General features: G+C 41.7%; 1 protein-coding gene across 1 annotated transcript; it reads left to right on the top strand.

Moving 5' to 3' along the window:
* Positions 1–3,116: 3,116 nt before the first annotated feature.
* Positions 3,117–18,670, top strand: eloa (elongin A). The gene is made up of 12 exons (XM_003458548.5): positions 3,117–3,239; positions 8,980–9,036; positions 9,237–9,349; positions 9,544–10,091; positions 12,378–12,700; positions 14,834–14,945; positions 15,442–15,594; positions 16,319–16,416; positions 16,875–17,055; positions 17,216–17,345; positions 17,548–17,690; positions 17,794–18,670. Exons 1-12 carry the CDS (start codon positions 3,168–3,170, stop codon positions 17,853–17,855), a joined length of 1,992 nt encoding a protein of 663 aa, XP_003458596.1. The 5' UTR covers positions 3,117–3,167; the 3' UTR covers positions 17,856–18,670.
* Positions 18,671–20,014: the final 1,344 nt, after the last annotated feature.

The raw sequence follows: 20,014 nt of genomic DNA, 5'->3' as shown, positions 1-20,014 counted from the left end.
CACTGATCAACTGCCATGACTACCATTCACAGAGAGTTGGGGAATGGCTGCAATCACAGCATTGTAAGATGGCGAAAGATGTACCCTTAGGCCCCCTCCTCGATTCAGAGATGGTCTTTCCCTTTTCACGTAAATGGCCTCCTTGACTCCGCGCTCAAACCAGCGTTCTTCCCTGTCCAGGATGTGTACATCCTCATCATTGAAAGAGTGTCCACTGGCCTGTAGGTGTAAATAGACTGCAGAGTCCTGGCCTGACGAGGTAGCTCTTCTATGTTGTGCCATCCGCTTCACCAGAGGTTGTTTGGTTTCCCCGATGTATAAATCCTGGCAATCCTCCTGGCACTTAACAGCGTACACTATGTTACTCTGTTTGTGTCGGGGGACCCGATCCTTGGGGTGGACCAATTTTTAGCGCAGCGTATTTTGGGGTTTAAAAGCCACAGAGACGCGGTGTTTAGAAAAAATGCATCTCAACTGTTCCGATACTCCTGACACATATGGGATCACTACAGGTTTTCGCCTGGGCAGCGGTTGTCCTTCTCTCCTGGATCGGCTGGAGCTTTCTTTAGGTGTTTTTCCAGCTTTGACAAAAGTCCAGCTGGGATAACCACATTTACTCAGGGCCTTCTTGATGTGCTGTCCTTCTGCCTCCCTGGCCGCTGTGTCAGTGGGGATGGTGTTCGCTCTGTGTTGTAGCGTCCTGATGACACCCAGTTTGTGCTCCAGTGGATGATGAGAGTCAAACCTTAGATACTGATCCGTATGTGTAGGTTTATGGTACACGTCAGCTTTTAGATGTCCCCCATTACTGATGGAAATCTCACAGTCTAAGAAGGCTAACTTGCCACTTTTCATATCCTCCCTGGTGAATTTGATGTGTCGGTCCACCGAGTTAATGTGATCCGTGAAATGTGGTACGTCCTGAGATTTGATTTTCACCCAGGTGTCATCCACATATCTGAACCAATGGCTTGGTGGTGTTCCAGGGTAGGATAGCAAAGCCCTCTTTTCCATTTCTTCCATGTACAAATTGGCCACGATGGGTGAAACTGGGGAGCCCATGGCACACCCATGTTTCTGCCTGTAGAACTGACCCTTGTATGTGAAGTAGGTGGAATGAAGACACAGTTCCAAAAGCAAACACACTTGGTCGATGCTGAGAATGGTCCTGTTGCTGAGGTTGGTGTCATCCTGTAATCTCTTACAGACTACCTCCAACGCTTCCGTGACTGGGATGCAAGTGAAGAGAGATGTAACGTCATACGAGACCATGGTTTCATCTGCCTCCATAATGACATCTCTCACCTTCTCAACAAAATCCAGGGTGTTCTGGATGTGGTGTTCAGAGCTGCCCACCAGCGGGTTGAGGATCGAAGCCAGAAACTTGGAGATGTTATAGGTGACCGAGTTGATCATGCAGACAATTGGTCTTAAAGGTGCGCCCTGCTTATGTATTTTCGGTAAACCATACAGACTTGGTGTAGACTCCCCTGGGTACAGTCTGTGGTATGAGGTCCGGTTGATAGCCTTGTCTTGTTCCAACTGCTTCAGACAGTCTATGACCCTCTTCCTGTAGCCACTTCCTGGGTCTCGTTTCAGGGGCTCATAAGTATTTTCATCACTGAGTAGTGACAAAATCTTCTCATGATAGTCTTTCTGGTTAAGCAATACTGTGCACCTACCCTTGTCTGCCGGAAGGATGATAATGTTGTTGTCATCACTAAGTGATGTGAGTGCCTTCCTCTCCTCCATGGTGATGTTGGATGCTGGGGGCTTTGCATTGCTGAGACGGGCCGAAACTTTCGTCCATAGTTGCTCTGCTTCCACTTCTGCAATATTGTTGTTACGAATTGCTGTTTCTGTGGCTGTGATCAGCTCCACTAGCGGGATTTGTCTCGGTGTGACGGCAAAATTCAACCCTTTAGCAAGGATGTTTTTCTCTGTTTGGGTGAGCTGTCTGTCAGACAAATTCTTCACCCACTTGTCCACATCCTCCATGTCGCATCCTTGTCTCTTCTGGCCACTGAGGACACTCTCCGCATTTTGCGGTGGTTTCCGACGTACAACAAGTAAGTCAAACTTCCTTTGTTGCCTGGTCTTAGACTTCTTGTGCTGTGCTAGACGAGCCTTCTCAGTGAAGTCAAAGACCTTTTTAAGGGTATTCTCATCTAAAAGCATTGTCAGTCTCCGTCGGGTCCGCTCCTCTTGAGATTTTAGCATGTCGATGGTAAAATTTGTCTGCCTCACCGTTCATTAAGCTACTGATGCTGTGCCTTCTGGAGGATTTTTGTTGTGCAGAAGCCTTTAACTGAAGAGCTCATTTGCAGACTTTTAGGAGTAATCCTGTTTTGTCGGCATCTGAGGCTGAATCTCAGGTGGTTCCTGTAGTCCGCCATCTTACGTGCTGTTTGCTCATACTGACGTACAAGTTTTAGGCAGTCCTTGCCATTTACGTGAAATGGCAAGGCCATTTACGTGAAAAGGGAAAGACCATCTCTGAATCGAGGAGGGGGCCTAAGGGTACATCTTTCGCCATCTTACAATGCTGTGATTGCAGCCATTCCCCAACTCTCTGTGAATGGTACTCATGGCAATTGATCAGTGGTCTTTGATCAGTGGGTTTTGGTCAGTGATTGTTGATCAATGGTCATGGGAATTTGCATAATTATGATTAAGGAACTGACCTCACAGCCCATTGTTCCCTCAGTGGGCTGGTTTCAGTCATTATGCAAATGTACTGTTTATAAGGGTTGGGGAAACCTGCAGTCAGCTGAGACTGAAGAAGTCACTTGGATGAGTGACGTTTCTCCCACAAAATGCTACGTCCAGATGAACAGATTCAACTTTTGGAGATTTACTTTCCTGGATGATTGAGAATGCATCAAGAAATTTTATAGTTAGTTCACTGTATTGTGTTTATTTTGCTTTCAGATTGTTTTTAAATCATTAGGAGTTAACAAAATAATGCTAAATCTTAAATTAATATACGTGTTGAATTACGTTTAAGTTTTGTTTTGTTTTGGGGTTTTTTGTTTTTTTCTTCCTGCCACTGGGCTTTTATTTTTTAAACTTCGGCGTCCCAGGTACCGGAAGTCGCCTCGGTTCTTCCCTTTCTCTGCTCGGTCTGGATCAAACCGTTTCCGGGCGACAGGGTACCAGCAGTAAACATGGCGGAGGAACTGCTGGAAACAGTGGAGAGACTTCAGTCCCGGCTCCAGGAGAACCAGGAGCCCCGAAAGGTAACGGCCCAGCAGGTCGACACGGACATGTTTGGTGGTCAGCACCGATCGTTCCGCGAAACGTGACCGACAGACGTGAGGAAGCCGCGGTCACGGCGACGGCTCCCAGAAAGTCGTAACGTTTTTTAAATGCTGCGTTCACGGCTCGCTCTCCGACTCTGTCTTCTCACATTTCTAGGTTCAGACTGTGATGATGAAGCATCAGCAGTTTCCTGAATTGGCTGCTTTATTTGAAATACAATGCTAATCTAATCTAATTCATTTGCAGAGTATTAGATTAGCATTGGGATATCTATATGATAAAGAAAGTGTTAAAACAAACATTAGGAGAATAAGATCAACAGTTCACATTTCTAATACTTCTCATCATTTCTACATGTTGAAATCATAATATAAACTATAGTTGTACTGTAAATATGTCCACCGTTTGTTGCTGTCTACAGCAGATGTTTGGGATTATGATTTGGGTGTAATTTATTGTAGGGATAATGAAAGTATACACCAGGAAAATCATACCTGCCACTAATCTGACACTGATTCTGGGCATTGATGTGTTTGGTATATAAACAGTTACTCTTGCCTCCTTAAACCAATATAGCTAATAGGATTTCCATTTCTCACTCATGTGTGAGGCTGCAGCTTCAGCTGTTAACTAGGCCAGTGAGGAAGACTCACTCTATAGGTCACTATAATGACAGAGGAGGGGGGGGGGGGTCTGTCAGTCAATTCAACATTCAACATGTTTTAACACTACAATGCTTATGGCAGTGTCAACATGGGCCTTTAGGGGAGAATGTAAATGCAGGCATGATTGGTCCCAAGTCTGCAGTTTCCTGTCTTTTTTTTATACGTAATAATTAAACTCCACCTATAAGCAGGTTGTTATTAATGTTTTAAACACAGTGCTGGTTATTTTTCCCTTTAGTGTAAGAGTTCTTTTTTTCCCTCTTGCATAATAATAACCGGTCGTGTACTTCCCAAAACGGTTCGTCACTCATTCAAGTGAGTTCTTCAGTCACTCAGTGAAGCGGAGACTGAAGAAGTCACTTGGATGAGTGACAAAACATTTCTCCCACTCAAAACGTCACATCCAGATTAACAGAGTCAACCTTCAGGGATTTTCTTACCTGGAAGATTGAGCATGCATCAGGTCATTTACTTGTTAACAGAAGCTGCTTCTGTGCACATTTCTAAAAAGCAACTTATTGAGTAATAGATTAACAAAATTTTTTGGCATGGTGTCGTTCATATTTGTGATTTTGTTTTGTTGGGGTTTTTTTACTGTGTCATGCAGAAAACACCAGATTTACTAAACAGCTCTGCATTTTTAAATCTTACCTCATCACAGTAAGAACAATTCACACAGCCTGTCGCCTCCCTGGATGTTTTAAAATCGGAATCTATTTTTTGTCAACCATTTATTTTCAGTTATAGCAAGTAATTGTAATATATTTGTATATTGTAATATAATTAAACCTATTTAAATTAGTCATACACATTGATTATATAAACTGAAAATGTCATGACCCTCTGTAGCCCACAGAATTATGGGATTCATTTCAGAGATAGAATACATTCAATTTAAAGTGTGAGTGATACCAATATCTGATTAGATAAAAATACAATATTCTTTTATACATGTAGATATTTTTAATCTTTAAAACACACAAAACATAAACAAATTTCCCTGACATCAGCCACGTTTAATTATTTATTTACTTGTTTGTTGTATTTGTCTCCTGTTACCAGCAGGGAAGCTGCAGAGCGCCCTCTGGTGGACAAACTATTGAACCTCACAACTCATAATATGGTTGAATGGTGTTTCTCCCATCTCTTTAGTTTCTTAACTCTCATTTATTGATCATTGTAAATTCAGGCACCGATTCAAACACTGCAAATAGCTGATATTGGCTAATGGATCAGCCAGGCTCTGGTTAAAATAGATTAAGAATAAAAAGCTGAACATCTAGTAAACCATAAATATGTAGCAGTGTTTAAAGTTTCAGGGACCTTTAGGGACTTAAATTGAAATGCTAATGATTGAATAAAATGTAAATACGTGTTATTTGGCAATTTAGCTGAATCATTTGGCCAGTTTGGACAAGAAAATATCTCTGTATTTGTTGCTAAATGACCATTATTGGTTATTGCATCAATTCAAATTGTAGAGAGGCATTTATCATGTTTATGTGATTTCTTATTGTGTCTAAAGTAATCTTTTTTTTTATTATTTCTAATAACAATAGTATTTCAGAAGGGCGTCAGCACAAACACAATCATTTCTTAGTATTTCAGTGTGTCCGACAGCCTGTGAAGGCACCGTGTGGGACGTCACAGTAATTAAGGGGTTTTAACTTGTTATAACGTAGTTGTTTAACCCTACAGTTTCAGCTCAATGTAACGCTTGTCAGCTCGTTGTTAGTACATATCGATTGGTTATCTGCCGTCTATCGAAGCAGCTGCACCAAACACGACATATTTTACCCGAAAACCAAACTCGAAGCTAGAGCAGTCGTTAGCCGTTCAGCTAGCTAACGTTTGAAAGTAGTGACAGCTCAGCGGCGACAGGCCTCTGAGATTTACCCGATTCTGGTTAACTGGAGCTGGGCTCCTACTCATGTCCAAACGCGGAGTCTATTGTTAAAGAAAATTGGAGATAAAAGCGTGTAAATGGTGACACACGGCCTCTTGGCTTCGCCTTTGTTTACTGCTGGTGTGTAACAAAGCAGCGTGGATGCGTGTGGTCCGTTTGCTGCGCACAAACAAGCTGCACAAGTGAAGCTTTTACTGCAAAAGAAGACGCAAAAATCAGGAGGGCAGAGGTTTTCTAACAGCTCTGCCACGTTAGGCCACCTCATCCTTCAGCAGTGATGGCGCAGAGCTGAGCGCAGATAGTGTGAGTCAGGCAGCAGCTGCAAGTTTCATATAAAGCAGGTCCACGGAGCAGATGGAGCCTCTCTACCGAGAAAATCTCAGGGAGGAAATGCACGAAAATATGCTTTAACGTCCTGTTCACTTTTCCAGTTTTAATATATAATGAATTGTAATGTACCAGTTGTTTAAGTGACTCGGACTTTGCAGGAGAAACATACAAAAACACAAAGCCTTGCCACTGGGTCCCAAATAATGCAAACCTAATAATGCAATCATGTAATCAAGACACACTGAATCTTATCCCTGCCTTTATCTCATCATGCCTGACTGTAACAGACTGATTGCCTTTAAGACCCTCTATAGTCGCTCTCAGCTACATCTCAGACCTTTTTTGAACTGTTTGCAGCAGTACCTTGAAATCCTCAGGCAGAGGACTTGTGTCTTCTCCAGAGGCTCGACTGAAACCTCAGAATCTGTTACTGAACATGGACAACGTTGAAAATGGAGAGTTAGTTAATAAATTAATTTATTTCAGACATATACAAGTAACAGATAGACATTTTAAGAGGTTACCGATCCAAATACAAAGACTCAAAGGCAGTCAGCTCGTTACAGTCTGACTGGTCAGGAATCAGGCAAACTAAAGACGACAGAAGAATAAATATTGATGGGCGACAAAATGTTTTAAAAATTGATAAATTAGAAAAAATGAGAATAATTATTTGAAAATAACTTAGAACCTCATTGCATTTCATTTTAGATTATTTTGAACTGATTCCTGTGTTTTCCTTTACATAAACAGACGGTTTAACTCTAAACTGATCTTGGAAAAAGTGCAAATTGAGGCATAAAATGTAGGAAATTAATTGTTGAATGCTCAAAATTTCCTTGAGAACACACTAGCTTCCCCGGTTTATTGTTTTTTAATGTAATGTGTTTAATTTAAATTAGATGTTTTCAAGATGTTTTAGTTGGTTTTGCTGTCGTTGAATGGTTGTGTAATAACTTTTTGTATTGTTCTAAGTGTTCAGACTGTTATTACAGCTACCGTTCTATGGGATAACATCTTTGGATTTCAGTAGGGATCCATCTGTAGATGTGTCGACCTTTATTTAAACTAGAAATAGTGCAGGACATTTTTAAGGCAAGCACAAAAGGATAAGTCATCTTGTGTTACTTATGAAGACTGCAGAAATTAAAGAGAAAAGTTAAGAATAAGTATTTAAAAGTGACACAGGAAATATACCCTGCTTCTTCATTTTATGTTTTTCTTATTCATTGTGACAAAATAACAGGAAACAGAACAAATTTATGGATAAAAATTCATCACCCATGATACTTTACTCATTATCCAGATGCACTCATTCCAGTGTATGTTATATTAAGGGTGACCACATGTCCTACTTTTTACCTGGGCCTGTACAGCATATCAACCCCCCACCCGTCTAAGGTATTCAGGCAATGTCCCACATTTTAATTGGCTCTGCTGAGTCTCAAAAGGAGGTGTTCTGTGGATGGATCCCTGCTGAAACCTAAAGATGATTAGCATCTGAAACCTCTGTTTTTACTGCAAAATAAAATGAAAATACAAAAGTGTACAAACGCAAAACCCTCCACAAACTTTAGTTCTTGTGTATGTTCATAAGAAATTCCTCACATGGTCGATGCCAAACCAGTGCCAAAGAATTTTAGACTGCTAGTAAATACATTATACATTAACGCCTGCCTCAAAGCAACGCAAGACGAGCAAATCTCTTCCAGTGTGGATTCAAATTTAGGCCTCTGAAGGTTCTTATCTGTATCACATTACGATTACATTATGTTGCCTAGCAGTCACCTGTTAACGGGCCACAACAGTCCCAGCAAATTTACTGCTATTGTCACAGTTCCTTATAAGGATCGTTTTTATGACACACTTGTGTATCTGTTTAAACCACAGGTGTCATGCGGGCCACACACTACAGCTCCATTTAATGTCACGTGGGTCAGACCAGTTAAACAGCTGTATAAAAGTCAGCCTTTATTTTAATGTAAAGAAGTTCTAAATACATTTAATTAGCTGTCTTGAAAAAAAAAGCCTTTTTATGTGTATTTTAGTACAAAATAATAAAGTTTGTGGTCTTTCCATTTTTAGTCCTCACACCTCACAGTGTTCACTGTCCAAAGCCATTCACTGGGCCAGTTTGGACCATAGGGTTAGTTGAGGATGAGCTCTTTAAGTGTTTGAAATTTTTAAAGCAGGTTGTATGTGTGAAAACAGTAACAGTGGGATAATTAGAAGCTTTAGTAAAGTTAACAGTTGCAGCTGATGAATAGGCGCAGCGCGAGCTGGTGGAAATCCAGCCTGGGCTCCTGCTGTGTGTCATAGAAGCACCTCAGGTTCAAATGGATCTGCTGGACTTTTCCACTGTAAAGCATGAAGCACAGCAGCAGCCAAAGTCACAGTGATAATCATCATATCTTCACGTGTTCAGTATCAGGCTGAGCTCACGACCAGCGGAGCCCAACCGTTATGTAACGAGCACTAAATGTACCATCAGGTTATTCCTTTAACTGTACAACACCAACACGCCAACTCTTCATGTGGATTAATGGACTCTACCAGAGTAGCTTTTACACGGTTCTTGATTCAAATGATCCTAATTATTCTTACACTCTGTCTCACTTTAGTCCAACTTTCTTGTGATTGGCTGTGTCTCACAAACAAAGGTTTGAAGAGCAGGTGGTCACATCTGCAGTATTTGAGTCTTTGGCTTCGTCTAATATGAACAACCATCACTGTAACATAAAATAAGGAAAGGCTCTGCAGTGGATCGGGACTCTTTCTCCAAATGATAAATTTGTTTTTCTTTTCTTTTTATTTCAGCTGCTGAAGACTCTCAAAAGACTCGGGGAGCTTCCTATGACTGTGGACATATTGGTGGTAAGGATGTGTTGCTTTATCGCCTCCAAACTGGCGATGCAAAAATTAGAGGCAAAAGAGGGAAAATATTCCAGATAAATGAGTGGGACAGCAGGTTGACAGCTTCGCTCCTGCTGAGCCTGAACTTGTTTCTGGCCAATTAAATCGCTCGCCTGGAGCTGCCAAAGCATGACTGTTAAATCTGGGAATTTCTCTCGTAGGAAACTGGAGTGGGAAAGGCTGTGAACTCCTTCAGGAAACACGAATTAGCTGGAGAAATGGCAAAAAATCTCGTAGCCAAATGGAAGAAACTGGTTCCTCAGTCTGGAGACAGGTATCGGCTGCACACCTCTGCCTCGACATGCATGAGTTTAGCTCTCATGTGTCTGTACGCTGTGTGCTCTCTTTCTGCAATGGTCGTATGTAATGACTTTTCAGGACAGAAGATCCAAACCTTTAAAATAAAACCTCAAAATTAAATGGCATCATCTGCAAAAACTGAGTTATTTGTCCATCTTTCTTCCTCAGACCCAACAGCCACGGCTCCAGATCTCACACACAGGCTCGAGGCCACGAGGCGAGCGGCAGAGGAGACCATAAACGTCCCCGAGAGCCCTCGCCCGAGGAAGACCGCTCGTACATAGAGGAGGAAGAGGAGGAAAGAGGCTACCACACCAACTATTCGCCCTCACCTCCTCAGCACGACCAGTACAGTCCTCCACAGCGAGGAGGGTATCACTCAGACGAATACGAAAGCCCTGAACCCGAGCCCGAACCCGAACCCAGCCCACCACCACCTCCTCCCCCTGTTTCCCGCAAAGACGTCCGCCACACCAAACCAAACAAGGAGCCGAGCAAGAACCACCACCACCACAGCGACCGAAACCGAGACGAGGAGCGGCGGCAACGCCACGCACAGACGAGTAGCGAAAGAGAAGGCGGAGGAAGTCAGGGGAAGAAGCGAAGCGGAGACCGAGAGAGACATCAGAGTCCGGTACAGAAGGCTGCCAAACACAGCAAGAAGTCAACCATGCATGACAGCAGGAAGGAGGAGAAGAAGAAAGGAGGAGATGAAGGTGAGTTCAGTACTTTATTATTAATCTCTATCTCTCTTCCACAGCATGTCTTTTGTCCTGTCTTCCTACCGGTTGCGGCAGATGGCCCCGCCCCTCCCTGAGCCTGGTTCTGCTGGAGGTTTCTTCCTGTTAAAAGGGAGTTTTTCCTTCCCGCTGTCGCCTAAGTGCTTGCTCATAGGGGGTCATATGATTGTTGGCTTTTTCTCTGTATATATTATTGTAGAGTCTACCTTACAATATAAAGCGCCTTGAGGCAACTGTTGTTGTTATTTGGTGCTGTATAAATAAAACTGAATTGAATTGAGTTTGCTGGTCCTCACAAGAGCTACAGCACCTGCCTATGTAGGCAGCTGCCCCCAACCACTACAGGAAATAATAACCAGCTGCTCAAGTAACTTATAGCAGTGGTTAATCTAAAGATAACAGAAGAAAAAAAACCATCTGTAGAATTATGAATAGTTTAAAACAGTTTACAATCAAAACATCTGCAGCTCGCTGAGACACGTTCCTGTTGCCTTGCTTGTGGGCGCGTACAGGTGATTACATCACTCGAGTCTCATTTGAATAACAAATTAACCTTTTAAAAGCAGTGGACCAGTCTTTTTAATCTTTAAAAGATTGTAGTCAAATATCAGGTTCACAGAAATAATTTTCATTTTCCACTCAAGATCCCAATTTATCTAAAGATACCAAATATGTCAGAATTAATTTGGAGGACGTGTATGAATTAGAATATTTCCCTTCATCAGAGGAGGGGGACTTTAAATGTATTTTAAATGTTACAAATAGCCTGAATAACAATTTAAGCAGTAACTATACCATCTTCTCCTCACTAAAACCCTATAAATATCTTACTGAAAGATAAACATCTTGTTGTACTGTGTAATGTTTTACTTTACTATGAAGGAAATAAGCCATGAGATTTAGAGGCACTTAAATAATCTTTTTTCTGTCATTTTACTCTTGATTTCTGTTGCTTATACCACAGCCAAACAAGGTTAAAGGCGGCAATCATTGTGGTCATTTGAACAGCTCTGTGCAACAGGAAGTTTGTGTGTGTTTTATCAGCTTGGATCAAGAAATATGGCCACAACACAGAGTGACATCCTGTTCTGAGGAACTGAGCGATCGTTGAAACAGCACGAGAAACTCCTCTGACAGGAAGTGACAAAGTGAAATTTTCAAACAAAATAAATGAAACTGTTTCCTTGTTTGGTTCATTAACCTGGTGTGAAGCAGAAGAGGAGTGTGTGTTGTTAAGTGATTGGTTAATTAGTTAGTCACTAGTAATTAGGAGTTAACAATTTTTATAATGTAATAATAATTAAAACTTCACCGATGACGAGGCTGTAACGGTTCGTTGTGCTAGAGGGAGCGGAGCGTGTCGATTTACCGGTCGGTCTGCGTCCTCACCCTCACCTATAGTCATGATCGCTGATGCAATCAGCAGAAATGAGTTTCATCTAAAGGATGCCTGGGGCTCTATGTTAGAGATCGGACAAGAAGACGCTGTTCCTCCACATCGAAAGGAGCAAGATGAGGTGGTTTAGGCATCTGACTGGGATGCTTCCCGGACGCCTCTTAGGTGAGGTATTCAGGCGTGTCGGTGTTGGTGATGTCACTTTTGGTGCTCTTGCAAATGGCGGTGCATACAACAAATTATGGTCATGAGCTTATGTCAGTTTGTCATGCACCTCTCGATTTTTAGCTCATCTGGCCAATAAAATAGAAACGCTTATGCTGTGGCGAGGCATCCGTCTGTCTGTCCGTCTATCCACAGTTCAGAAGAATCACTACTCCTCAGGTTTTAATCTAGTTTACACAGAGTCATCACCTAATGGGTCCTCACAGACATTGTGCTCAAAGGTCCAGGTCATATTTGTTGTTTTGTGAGTAGTAACATGTGAATTGTGCTGCACCGTTAGCCAGATAGCCTACTACGTCATTCTGATTGTGGCTTGAACCTCCAGACTTGAAATCCTCTGATTTCTTTGCTTCCTGCCTTAAATTCTACTCTTACAAAAGTGCTGATGTGGACGTTTTTTTCTGTGTGGTGACATTACAGTTGGCACGTGATGTAACCACTGCCATAAATATCTTAAGTACCTTAAATTAGGCTTGGTTCACCTGACAGTTCACGCTTCATTTCTCCTCAGTCAGTGTTTACACACATCCATAAATCCAAAATAAAATCCTGGCTTAAAGTCTTTGTTTTATATTTGTCATTTGTTGAATATTTTAAGAGAAATTAATGCAGTGTAATAAATTATTATCTTCATCTTTTAGGGCGACCACGAGTGCCGAAGGACTCTCCTCCTAAGGAGGAAGAAGAGGACTTCGAGGTGCCCACCATGTCCTTCGAGTCCTTCCTCACATATGACGCCCCGACGTCTGTGAAGAAGAAGAAGAAGATGACACTATCAGCTTCATCTTCATCGCACAGTCGGCCGTCTCACTCCTCCTCGTCAACGTCATCTTCCCATCGCACGCGAACACCTCCACCTGCATCCTCCTCTTCGTCCTCCTCTTCCTCCAAAGCGCGCAAGGCGAACGGCGCTCAGAGTACCAAGAGGACGCATTCGGGGACGACGTCATCAAGATGCAAGGAGGTACCAACTTTTTAAAAACATGTTATTTGTCTTTTTATTTAGTCAACATAGAAAATCAGCAAAATGGGTAAATTTGTCAGGTCTGTGCTATGCCATGATCTGTTCAGCTATTGTAAAGAAACTCCTGCTTAACAGTGTGAAAAGTTAAACTAGACCTCTAACAGGCGTTAAATCGTCCTTAAGGATGACTTAGAGAGTAGAAGAAAATGAGTGCCAAAACCCAGAGCAGATCTCTGATAGCATCAATGAGCATTTTTTTAATTATTTCTTCAAGCATGAGTCAGTATTTAAACTGATGACTCAGCTTTAGTTTTCAAGGTCTAAACGTACTTTTCTAACCTTGGAGTGAGCAGTAACTCAAGCTCCTTCTCTGAGCATCTTCTGCAGCTGTCAGAGTTTGTTCAGTGAGAAAAACTGCAGCTGACATTTGTGTAGGGTTCCTTCTCTTCATTGATAAAGACTGACAGCTCAGAGGGTTCATCCTCTCATTGTGACATTGAAGGCGCTGCAGTGATTGTAGAACTTGCTGCTTGCTGCCGTCGGTGTTGCAGTTAGAACTCTGATGGGGTCATGTTGGTGAAAACATCAGATCTGTGAGATGCCTTGAGCCTGGGCTGCGTTTTTTCGCAGAAAGCTTAGTTTTGCTTTTATCTTGTGGGATTTTGTTTCCTAGCAACAGTTGATAACTCCAGTGTCAAGGTGATGCTGAGAGAAGCACAAACTAGAAACACCAAGCACAGGTTGCAGATACAACATAGGTGTAGCCTCTGGGTCTGAAACGTGAGGCCTGCAAAGGAATGCTTTAAATCTGCATTGTTCATTATAACAGCCAGCAGAGGGCGACTCCTCTGGTTGCAAGAACATGTTTAACTTTGTAAAAATCTGTGAGAAAATTACCTATAAGCCCGCATAGTTTATGACTTCAGTAAACACTTTTATGATTAATTTATGGCCTAAATCGCTAGTTTACGGTCTTATTTAATAAAAAATGTTCCTCATTTTGTAAATTGTGATGCAACTGTGAGAAATACAGATGATAAAGCAGAGAGATGCAAACAAAGGTCAGTCCATGTTTATGCTAAGCTAAACTAACCGTGTACTGGCAGAGCTTCATATTCAACATAAACAAATAAGAGCGTAAAAAGCATCTTTTGCAAGTGTCAAATGTTGGACAGTATTAATACGATTCATTTCAAACTTACTTATAGCATCAATTCCCAACAAGTCACCTCAGGGTGCTTTTATATTATAACTACCCTATGTTATTAGAATGAAAACTCGATAAACAAGCCAGTCCTCGAAAAACAAACACTTGGTGAAAGTGGGGAGGAAGAACTCCATTTTTAATTAAAGGAAGAAACCTGCAGCAGGGACAGTGAGAGGAAGGTATCAGCTGCAACAGCTGAAAGCTGGGTTTCCAGCTGGAATAAAGCAGTTTCCAATGAAAGAGTTCAGTTTCAAAGCTTGACGTCAGAGCATCAGGTCAGCAGCACAACCAGGAGGATGCTCTTGTTTTTTACTGACATTCACAAGGTTCTGCAACATGAGTTTGTCAGACTGCAATATTCTTGATTGTTTGAGAGAGAAGGTTTAGCAGAAATGACCTTAACCGTGGAAATTCTTGGCCACACAAACAATCTTTACCTCCTACCTCCCTATGAGTTCATCTATTTCCCCAAAATAAAAACAAAGTGAATGTTTTCAAAAGCTAAAGGATAAAGAGCAGCTCATGAAACCATCTGAATGTGAAGACGAAGACGACCTTAAGATTGGCCAAATCTTGAACTTCTTGAACTCTCCTTATTCTGAGTAAATCCCTCACTTTAATGAGCTGTTTCCACATCACTGCATCCAGTTACTGTGCAGGTTTAATATCCATCTCATACCACAAGACCAGCATTCATTTTAGAGTCGTGCTTCTTCTTCTGTCAAATTTAGATTTTCTTTTATTAAGGTCTTGACTTTTGTTTGTATTTTCTGTTTAATTGAGCCTCTTCAAAGTATTTTCTTACCTTTCTGAACTGTTTTGTTCTGTTGTGGTCTATTTAATTTTAAGTTTTTTCTGATTATTTGGCTGCTATAAGTCATTTCCCATCTTTTGGGATAAATAAATTGCTTCTCATCTTGTTGTAGGTTTACGAAGCTGTGCCGACTGTTCCTGAAATCCAGCTGCCAGCGATTCAGCCCAATTACAGACCTCTGCCCTCCATTGACATCACACCGCTGTCCCCTCAGAGACGCAAAGGTAAGGCCCTCGCCCCAATATCAAAACTTTTTCATTATGTTGTTTGTCCTTTAAGTGCTATGAGAACACCAAACCCTGGCATCAAAAAGCTGAACCCTTACATGAGTCCTTCTGTCACTGTATTTGTGCATAAATTAAGCATCTTAAAATGTTTTCTTTCTTTTTTTAAGTAGCTGTTATTATAACTTAGAAACAAATCATTTTAGCTAAACTTTGTGACATAACTTCTCACTTCATGTAGAAACTTGAGTGCCGTTGTGGCTGAGGAGCAGGTGAAGAGAGGAACTGTTTCTGAGATGCTTTCTAGACTTTTTTTCCTCATTCTGTATCTTTGCACTTCCGAATCAGGTCGCACATGTACCTGCAAGCGATTTCTCACATTCATGCACATTGCAATCTGATCTTGATTTTCTTGCCAGCATCAGCATATCTGCAAACATTCTTCCTCATCCTCTACATTCAGGCTCACTCTGACTTTCACTCGCTTCACTTTCAGTTCCTGTGTGCAATGAAGAGGATGATGCAGGCTTCACGGGGAAGCGGTTTAACTCCAAGATGGTGGTCTACTCAGGATCGAAGACCGCCTACTTGCCCAAGATGATGACGCTGTACGAGCAGTGCATCCGTGTCCTGCAGAACAACATCGACTGTGAGTGGATACGCAGTATTTTTCTCAGTCTCTGAGCCTCCCTGCAGGGGGCAGCAAAGGGCCTGATGAGGCCACAGAGTTTGAACATGAATATTAAAGCAGATGAGAGGAGTTTAATTTTATCTGTAGCATAGCATGTCATTTTTGAAGTTTAATTTCTGTGTTTTACTGCCTGCTGCTTTTAAACAACTGCAGGTTTTTACGTTTTAGGGTTTTTAGTTTCACCACAGAGGTATGTGATTGGTTTGATCTGTTTCCCTGTTTGTTAGCAGGATTACTCAGATGGCGATGGACTGATTTGCAGGACCTTGGAACAGAATAGATTTTGGAGTCAGTACAGTTTCAGATCAGGGTTAGTTTTTGTTTATTGAGAAGTTTAGTTTCTCTTTCCCTTTACGATAACTGTAATAACCTTGCCAGAGACTCAGTTCATGAAAGTGGGGGGCAATTTTGTAGCCTTGAAGGTGCTCTTGTTTTGCTCTTCACTCACTGTGATGGTCTGTGTAGGTGCCAGGTGATTAGACTTGACAACAAAGGATAAAAGTACAGCAGAAAGTCTCCACAGTCTTTGAAAGTCAGTATCTACTCATCTGTGGTCCTAACCTAAACTCCACCCACCTGCTTTTTGTGTAGTCAAATATGAACGTGTTTACAGTCTGCAACTGTGCAAGCACATGAACAAAAAGTGTAATCCCACCCTGACGATGCCGCTCTGCTCTTTCAGCGATCGCTGAGGTGGGAGGAGTGCCGTTCGATATCCTGGAGCCGGTTCTGGAGAGATGTACCCCAGAGCAGCTGTACCGCATCGAGCAGAGCAACCAGGTAACATGTCAGACTTCAGTAAACCTTTTAATCTTAGAGCTTAATCTGAGGAAGGAGCGAGGAATCGAAAAATGTTCTTAAATCTTAAATTTTCACAGTAAAAATATAAGGTGGATGAATTTTTCAGCGTCATTTGCTTTCTTTTTTGCAAACTTTGTTAAAAACTATCAAGCTGTATTTTATGAAACTTAGGAGGATGAACTCTTTGAATGGCTGCTACACATGTAACAATTTTACAAGCAGAGCAGTTATTCATCATTAAAGTTCATATTCCTCATTAAAGTCGTTCGCCTTCCTCTTTGTCTCCATCTTTTCTGTCTGGCGCAAGTTTACAGCTTTCCAGAAAATATTATAAAATATAAAGTTTGGACGCTGTGAAAGTTGTATTAATGTCACTTTGCATCATGAGAAATATGGGTATACGCCCCTTTTTGAACTTTCTTCTCGCCTCCTTTCAGTGGTTCACAGAGGAATCAGACGAGCTGTGGATGCGTCACTGTCGGCGCGACTTCAAGCGGGAGTCTCCGCAGGAGTACGAGTCGTGGAGGGAGTTGTACCTGAGGCTGCACGACGAGCGCGAGGAGCGACTAAGGATGCTCACGCAGAACATCACGTCTGCGCATGCCAACAAACCCAAAGGTGGGACGAGCTTTTGCAGTTTTGTATAAATCGACACATAAAGTGCAAAAGAAAAGCTTTTTGGGATTTTTTGTTAGTTTCTGCAGTTATGATGTATGATTATTTTTTATATTTTTAAGGCTGTTGAGTGTTTGACCGAGAGTGTTGTTTCCTCTAACAGGACGTCAGGTTAAGATGGCGTACGTAAACTCTGTTGCCAAGCCGCCCCGTGATGTTCGCCGCCGACAGGAGAAGTTTGGAACCACCAGCGGTTCGACAGCCAGCTCCACAGCAGCTGCAGCTCCCTTCAAGTGAGTACAGAATAAGATCAGGGGGAAACTGAGAGGATGTTTAGAGATTTCCTGATAAATATCACAGACTGAGTTTGAAATCACGAGGTGTAAGATCTTCTCTCCACATCTGCATCGTGTTTATCGATGCACACAGCTGCAGACAGAGCTGTGGGGGGGGTTTTATTATTCACCACAGCGTCTTTCTTTCTGTGTCCTTCAGAATAAGACCGGCTACCACTGACTACTCTGGAGAATCAAGCCAGTCATCTTCCTCCCAAAACAACCCTCCTTCCGCTGGTTCATCCCGCTTCTCTGCACCGAGCGGAGCAGGACACGCCGCCCGGGAAAAACCTCAAGTCAAAAGTAAGTCTTCCTGAAAGCACCATTGAGGATTTCTTTTTTTTTCTGTGTGTGTGTTTCTTTTAATCTAACAAATCACTTCTTCCTGTTTCCTTCATTCCTACAGAAATCGCCCCCATGATGGCCAAAACTATCAAAGCATTCAAGAACAGATTCTCCCGCCGGTAGTGTGAAAGAGACTGAATGTATTTTATGTGATTTTAATTACAGTGTAGCGAAATTGGACTGGAGACCCTCCAACCCTGCGCACACACTTTCAGCCCTGCAAACACATCACATGAACTTTGCAGTATTTGTGGAAAAATGGTTAACTTCCTTTTTTTTTTCTTTGTTTTTTGTGGGGGGAGGTTGATGTTTTTTTTCTGTGGTGACGTCTGTTTTTAAATTAAGTATTTAAATCCTAAACGATGGTACACATGGTAGAAGGACACACACAAACACAGTCAGTCTGTTACTGAATCATGTTTTCCAGCAGACGGTTTTTAAAGAAAGAGTTTTTGGGGGAATTCTTGCTGCGAGGTTAGATTAGAGGATTTTTCTATCGCTTTCTCCGGCAGCATAAAGACTGGAAAGAGGGGAGCAGCTCGTTTTCAGTTGTAACAAAATCAGCCCCAACAGAACCTTTAATTGTCATTAATTTACATGTACATTTGTACACAGCCAAAACGTGCACAAAAAAATTTGTGACTTTTTCAAAAATTTGCCTCAAACCTGCATTATTTCTAATGGCCAGTAGGGGGCGTCTCTGAAATGATATTGTATAGAAGTCCATGAGTAAATTCTTCTAACGTGATCTGTAAACTCAGTTAAAATTTTCCTGAAGAGTTTATGGACTCAGCTGCTAATTTTAAGTCTTAATGAATGAAAAATAAAATTAATGCTGTAAATTATTTTTGGTTGGCTAAGTCACTATGGCTACGTTCACACTGCAGGCGAAAGCGCATCAAATCCGATTTTTTTGACCCTATGCGACCCATATCCGATCATGGTATGACAGTGTGAACGGCACAAATCCGATATTTTCAAATCCGATCTGGGTCACTTTCGTATGTGGTACTGAATCCGATACATATCCGATGTTTTAGAAAGCGACTGCTGTTTGAACGGTCATGTCGCATTTAATCCGTCTTTTACGTCACTGACACGAGACAGACGCCAATTATCAGCGCCGGAGAAGCGCCCGAGAAGACATCGCGAACGCTTCCTGGCCATCCAGTGTAGATGTCAGTGAAACTGTTGGGAAGACAACGTTGGAGAAACGTGAACATTTTATTTGTACTGTATAATCTGCAGATTCTGACAGAAATCTGCAACTATCCTTTGAAGCACCGCTCCTCTAAAACAGCAATAAGGATAATTATTAGGTTATATACATTATTATGTAAATAACAAAATAACTTAAAGCAAAAATTGGGAAACATAAAGTCTTTATATTAAGGGCCATCAGTCAAACAATATTGTTTGCTCTGGGTCTAAACAGAGCGCGTTGTGTGTGACATCTTCTTTTGCGCATGCGGGCCGCTTTGAGCGTTCACACTAGAGCGCGTTTGCTGTCGCATTTTATTTGTAGTGTGAACAAGCAGACAAAAAAAAATCGGATTTGATCAAAAAATCGGAATTGAGCATTAAGACCTGCAGTGTGAACGTAGCCTATGTTAGCCACCCGAGTTTTCTCTCAGACTCTCAAACTCTCAGCTCAGTGCTCCACTAATCAGTGGGTGATGTCATGATGGCCACATCCAGCTTTTATATACAGTCTGTGACTAATTGCACTAATTTGTTTCAAATTTTCATTTTTTTTAACCCCTCACCTGTAAAAGGCTGACAGTATACTGTCATCACTTGGGTGGCAGGGAGGGCAGCGTAGGATTTTGAAATTGATAGCTTAGATGCATCTACTAAAAATCTCAGATGATTTTAAATCTCAGTGACCTTGACCTCAAGGTCAGGGCTAGAGGTCAAGTGTATGAATGTGATAACTCAAGAAGGAACTGACCTAGGATTTTCACATTTATAGCATAGGTGCAGTATTTTTACTGCTGTGACTAGACATTGAGCATCAATGGCTCAACCTTAATGCAGTTAATAACTGAATCAAGTTTTCCTTTCATAAATAATGTGGGAAAAAAAACATTTGAACAAAGTAACATTTCTGCAAAAGCTCCCCATCTGGTCAGAAACGTTAGACTTGACATCCAAAATGTTAATATTTATGCTTGATTTTCTTTTTTCATAACAATTAAAGAGATTAAATTTGTTAAACAATGAACTTAAACGTTTGTTTTTCTCCCTTGTTTCCTGTCTTTGTGCCAAGCCAAGCGGTTCAT

This window comes from Oreochromis niloticus, linkage group LG22, assembly GCF_001858045.2.
Source record: "Oreochromis niloticus isolate F11D_XX linkage group LG22, O_niloticus_UMD_NMBU, whole genome shotgun sequence".
Classification (NCBI taxonomy): Eukaryota; Metazoa; Chordata; class Actinopteri; order Cichliformes; family Cichlidae; genus Oreochromis; species Oreochromis niloticus.
Note: the sequence above shows the minus strand (reverse complement) of the source record. Positions and strands in the feature narration are given on the sequence as shown.

Bases quoted from the DNA above. Each gene is read 5' to 3' on its own strand.
- eloa (XM_003458548.5), top strand. From the start codon at position 3,168: ATGGCGGAGGAACTGCTGGAAACAGTGGAGAGACTTCAGTCCCGGCTC. The intron at 9,037-9,236 runs GTAAGGATGTGT...TTTCTCTCGTAG, and splicing joins TGACTGTGGACATATTGGTG to GAAACTGGAGTGGGAAAGGC. The intron at 17,346-17,547 runs GTGAGTACAGAA...TGTGTCCTTCAG, and splicing joins GCAGCTGCAGCTCCCTTCAA to AATAAGACCGGCTACCACTG.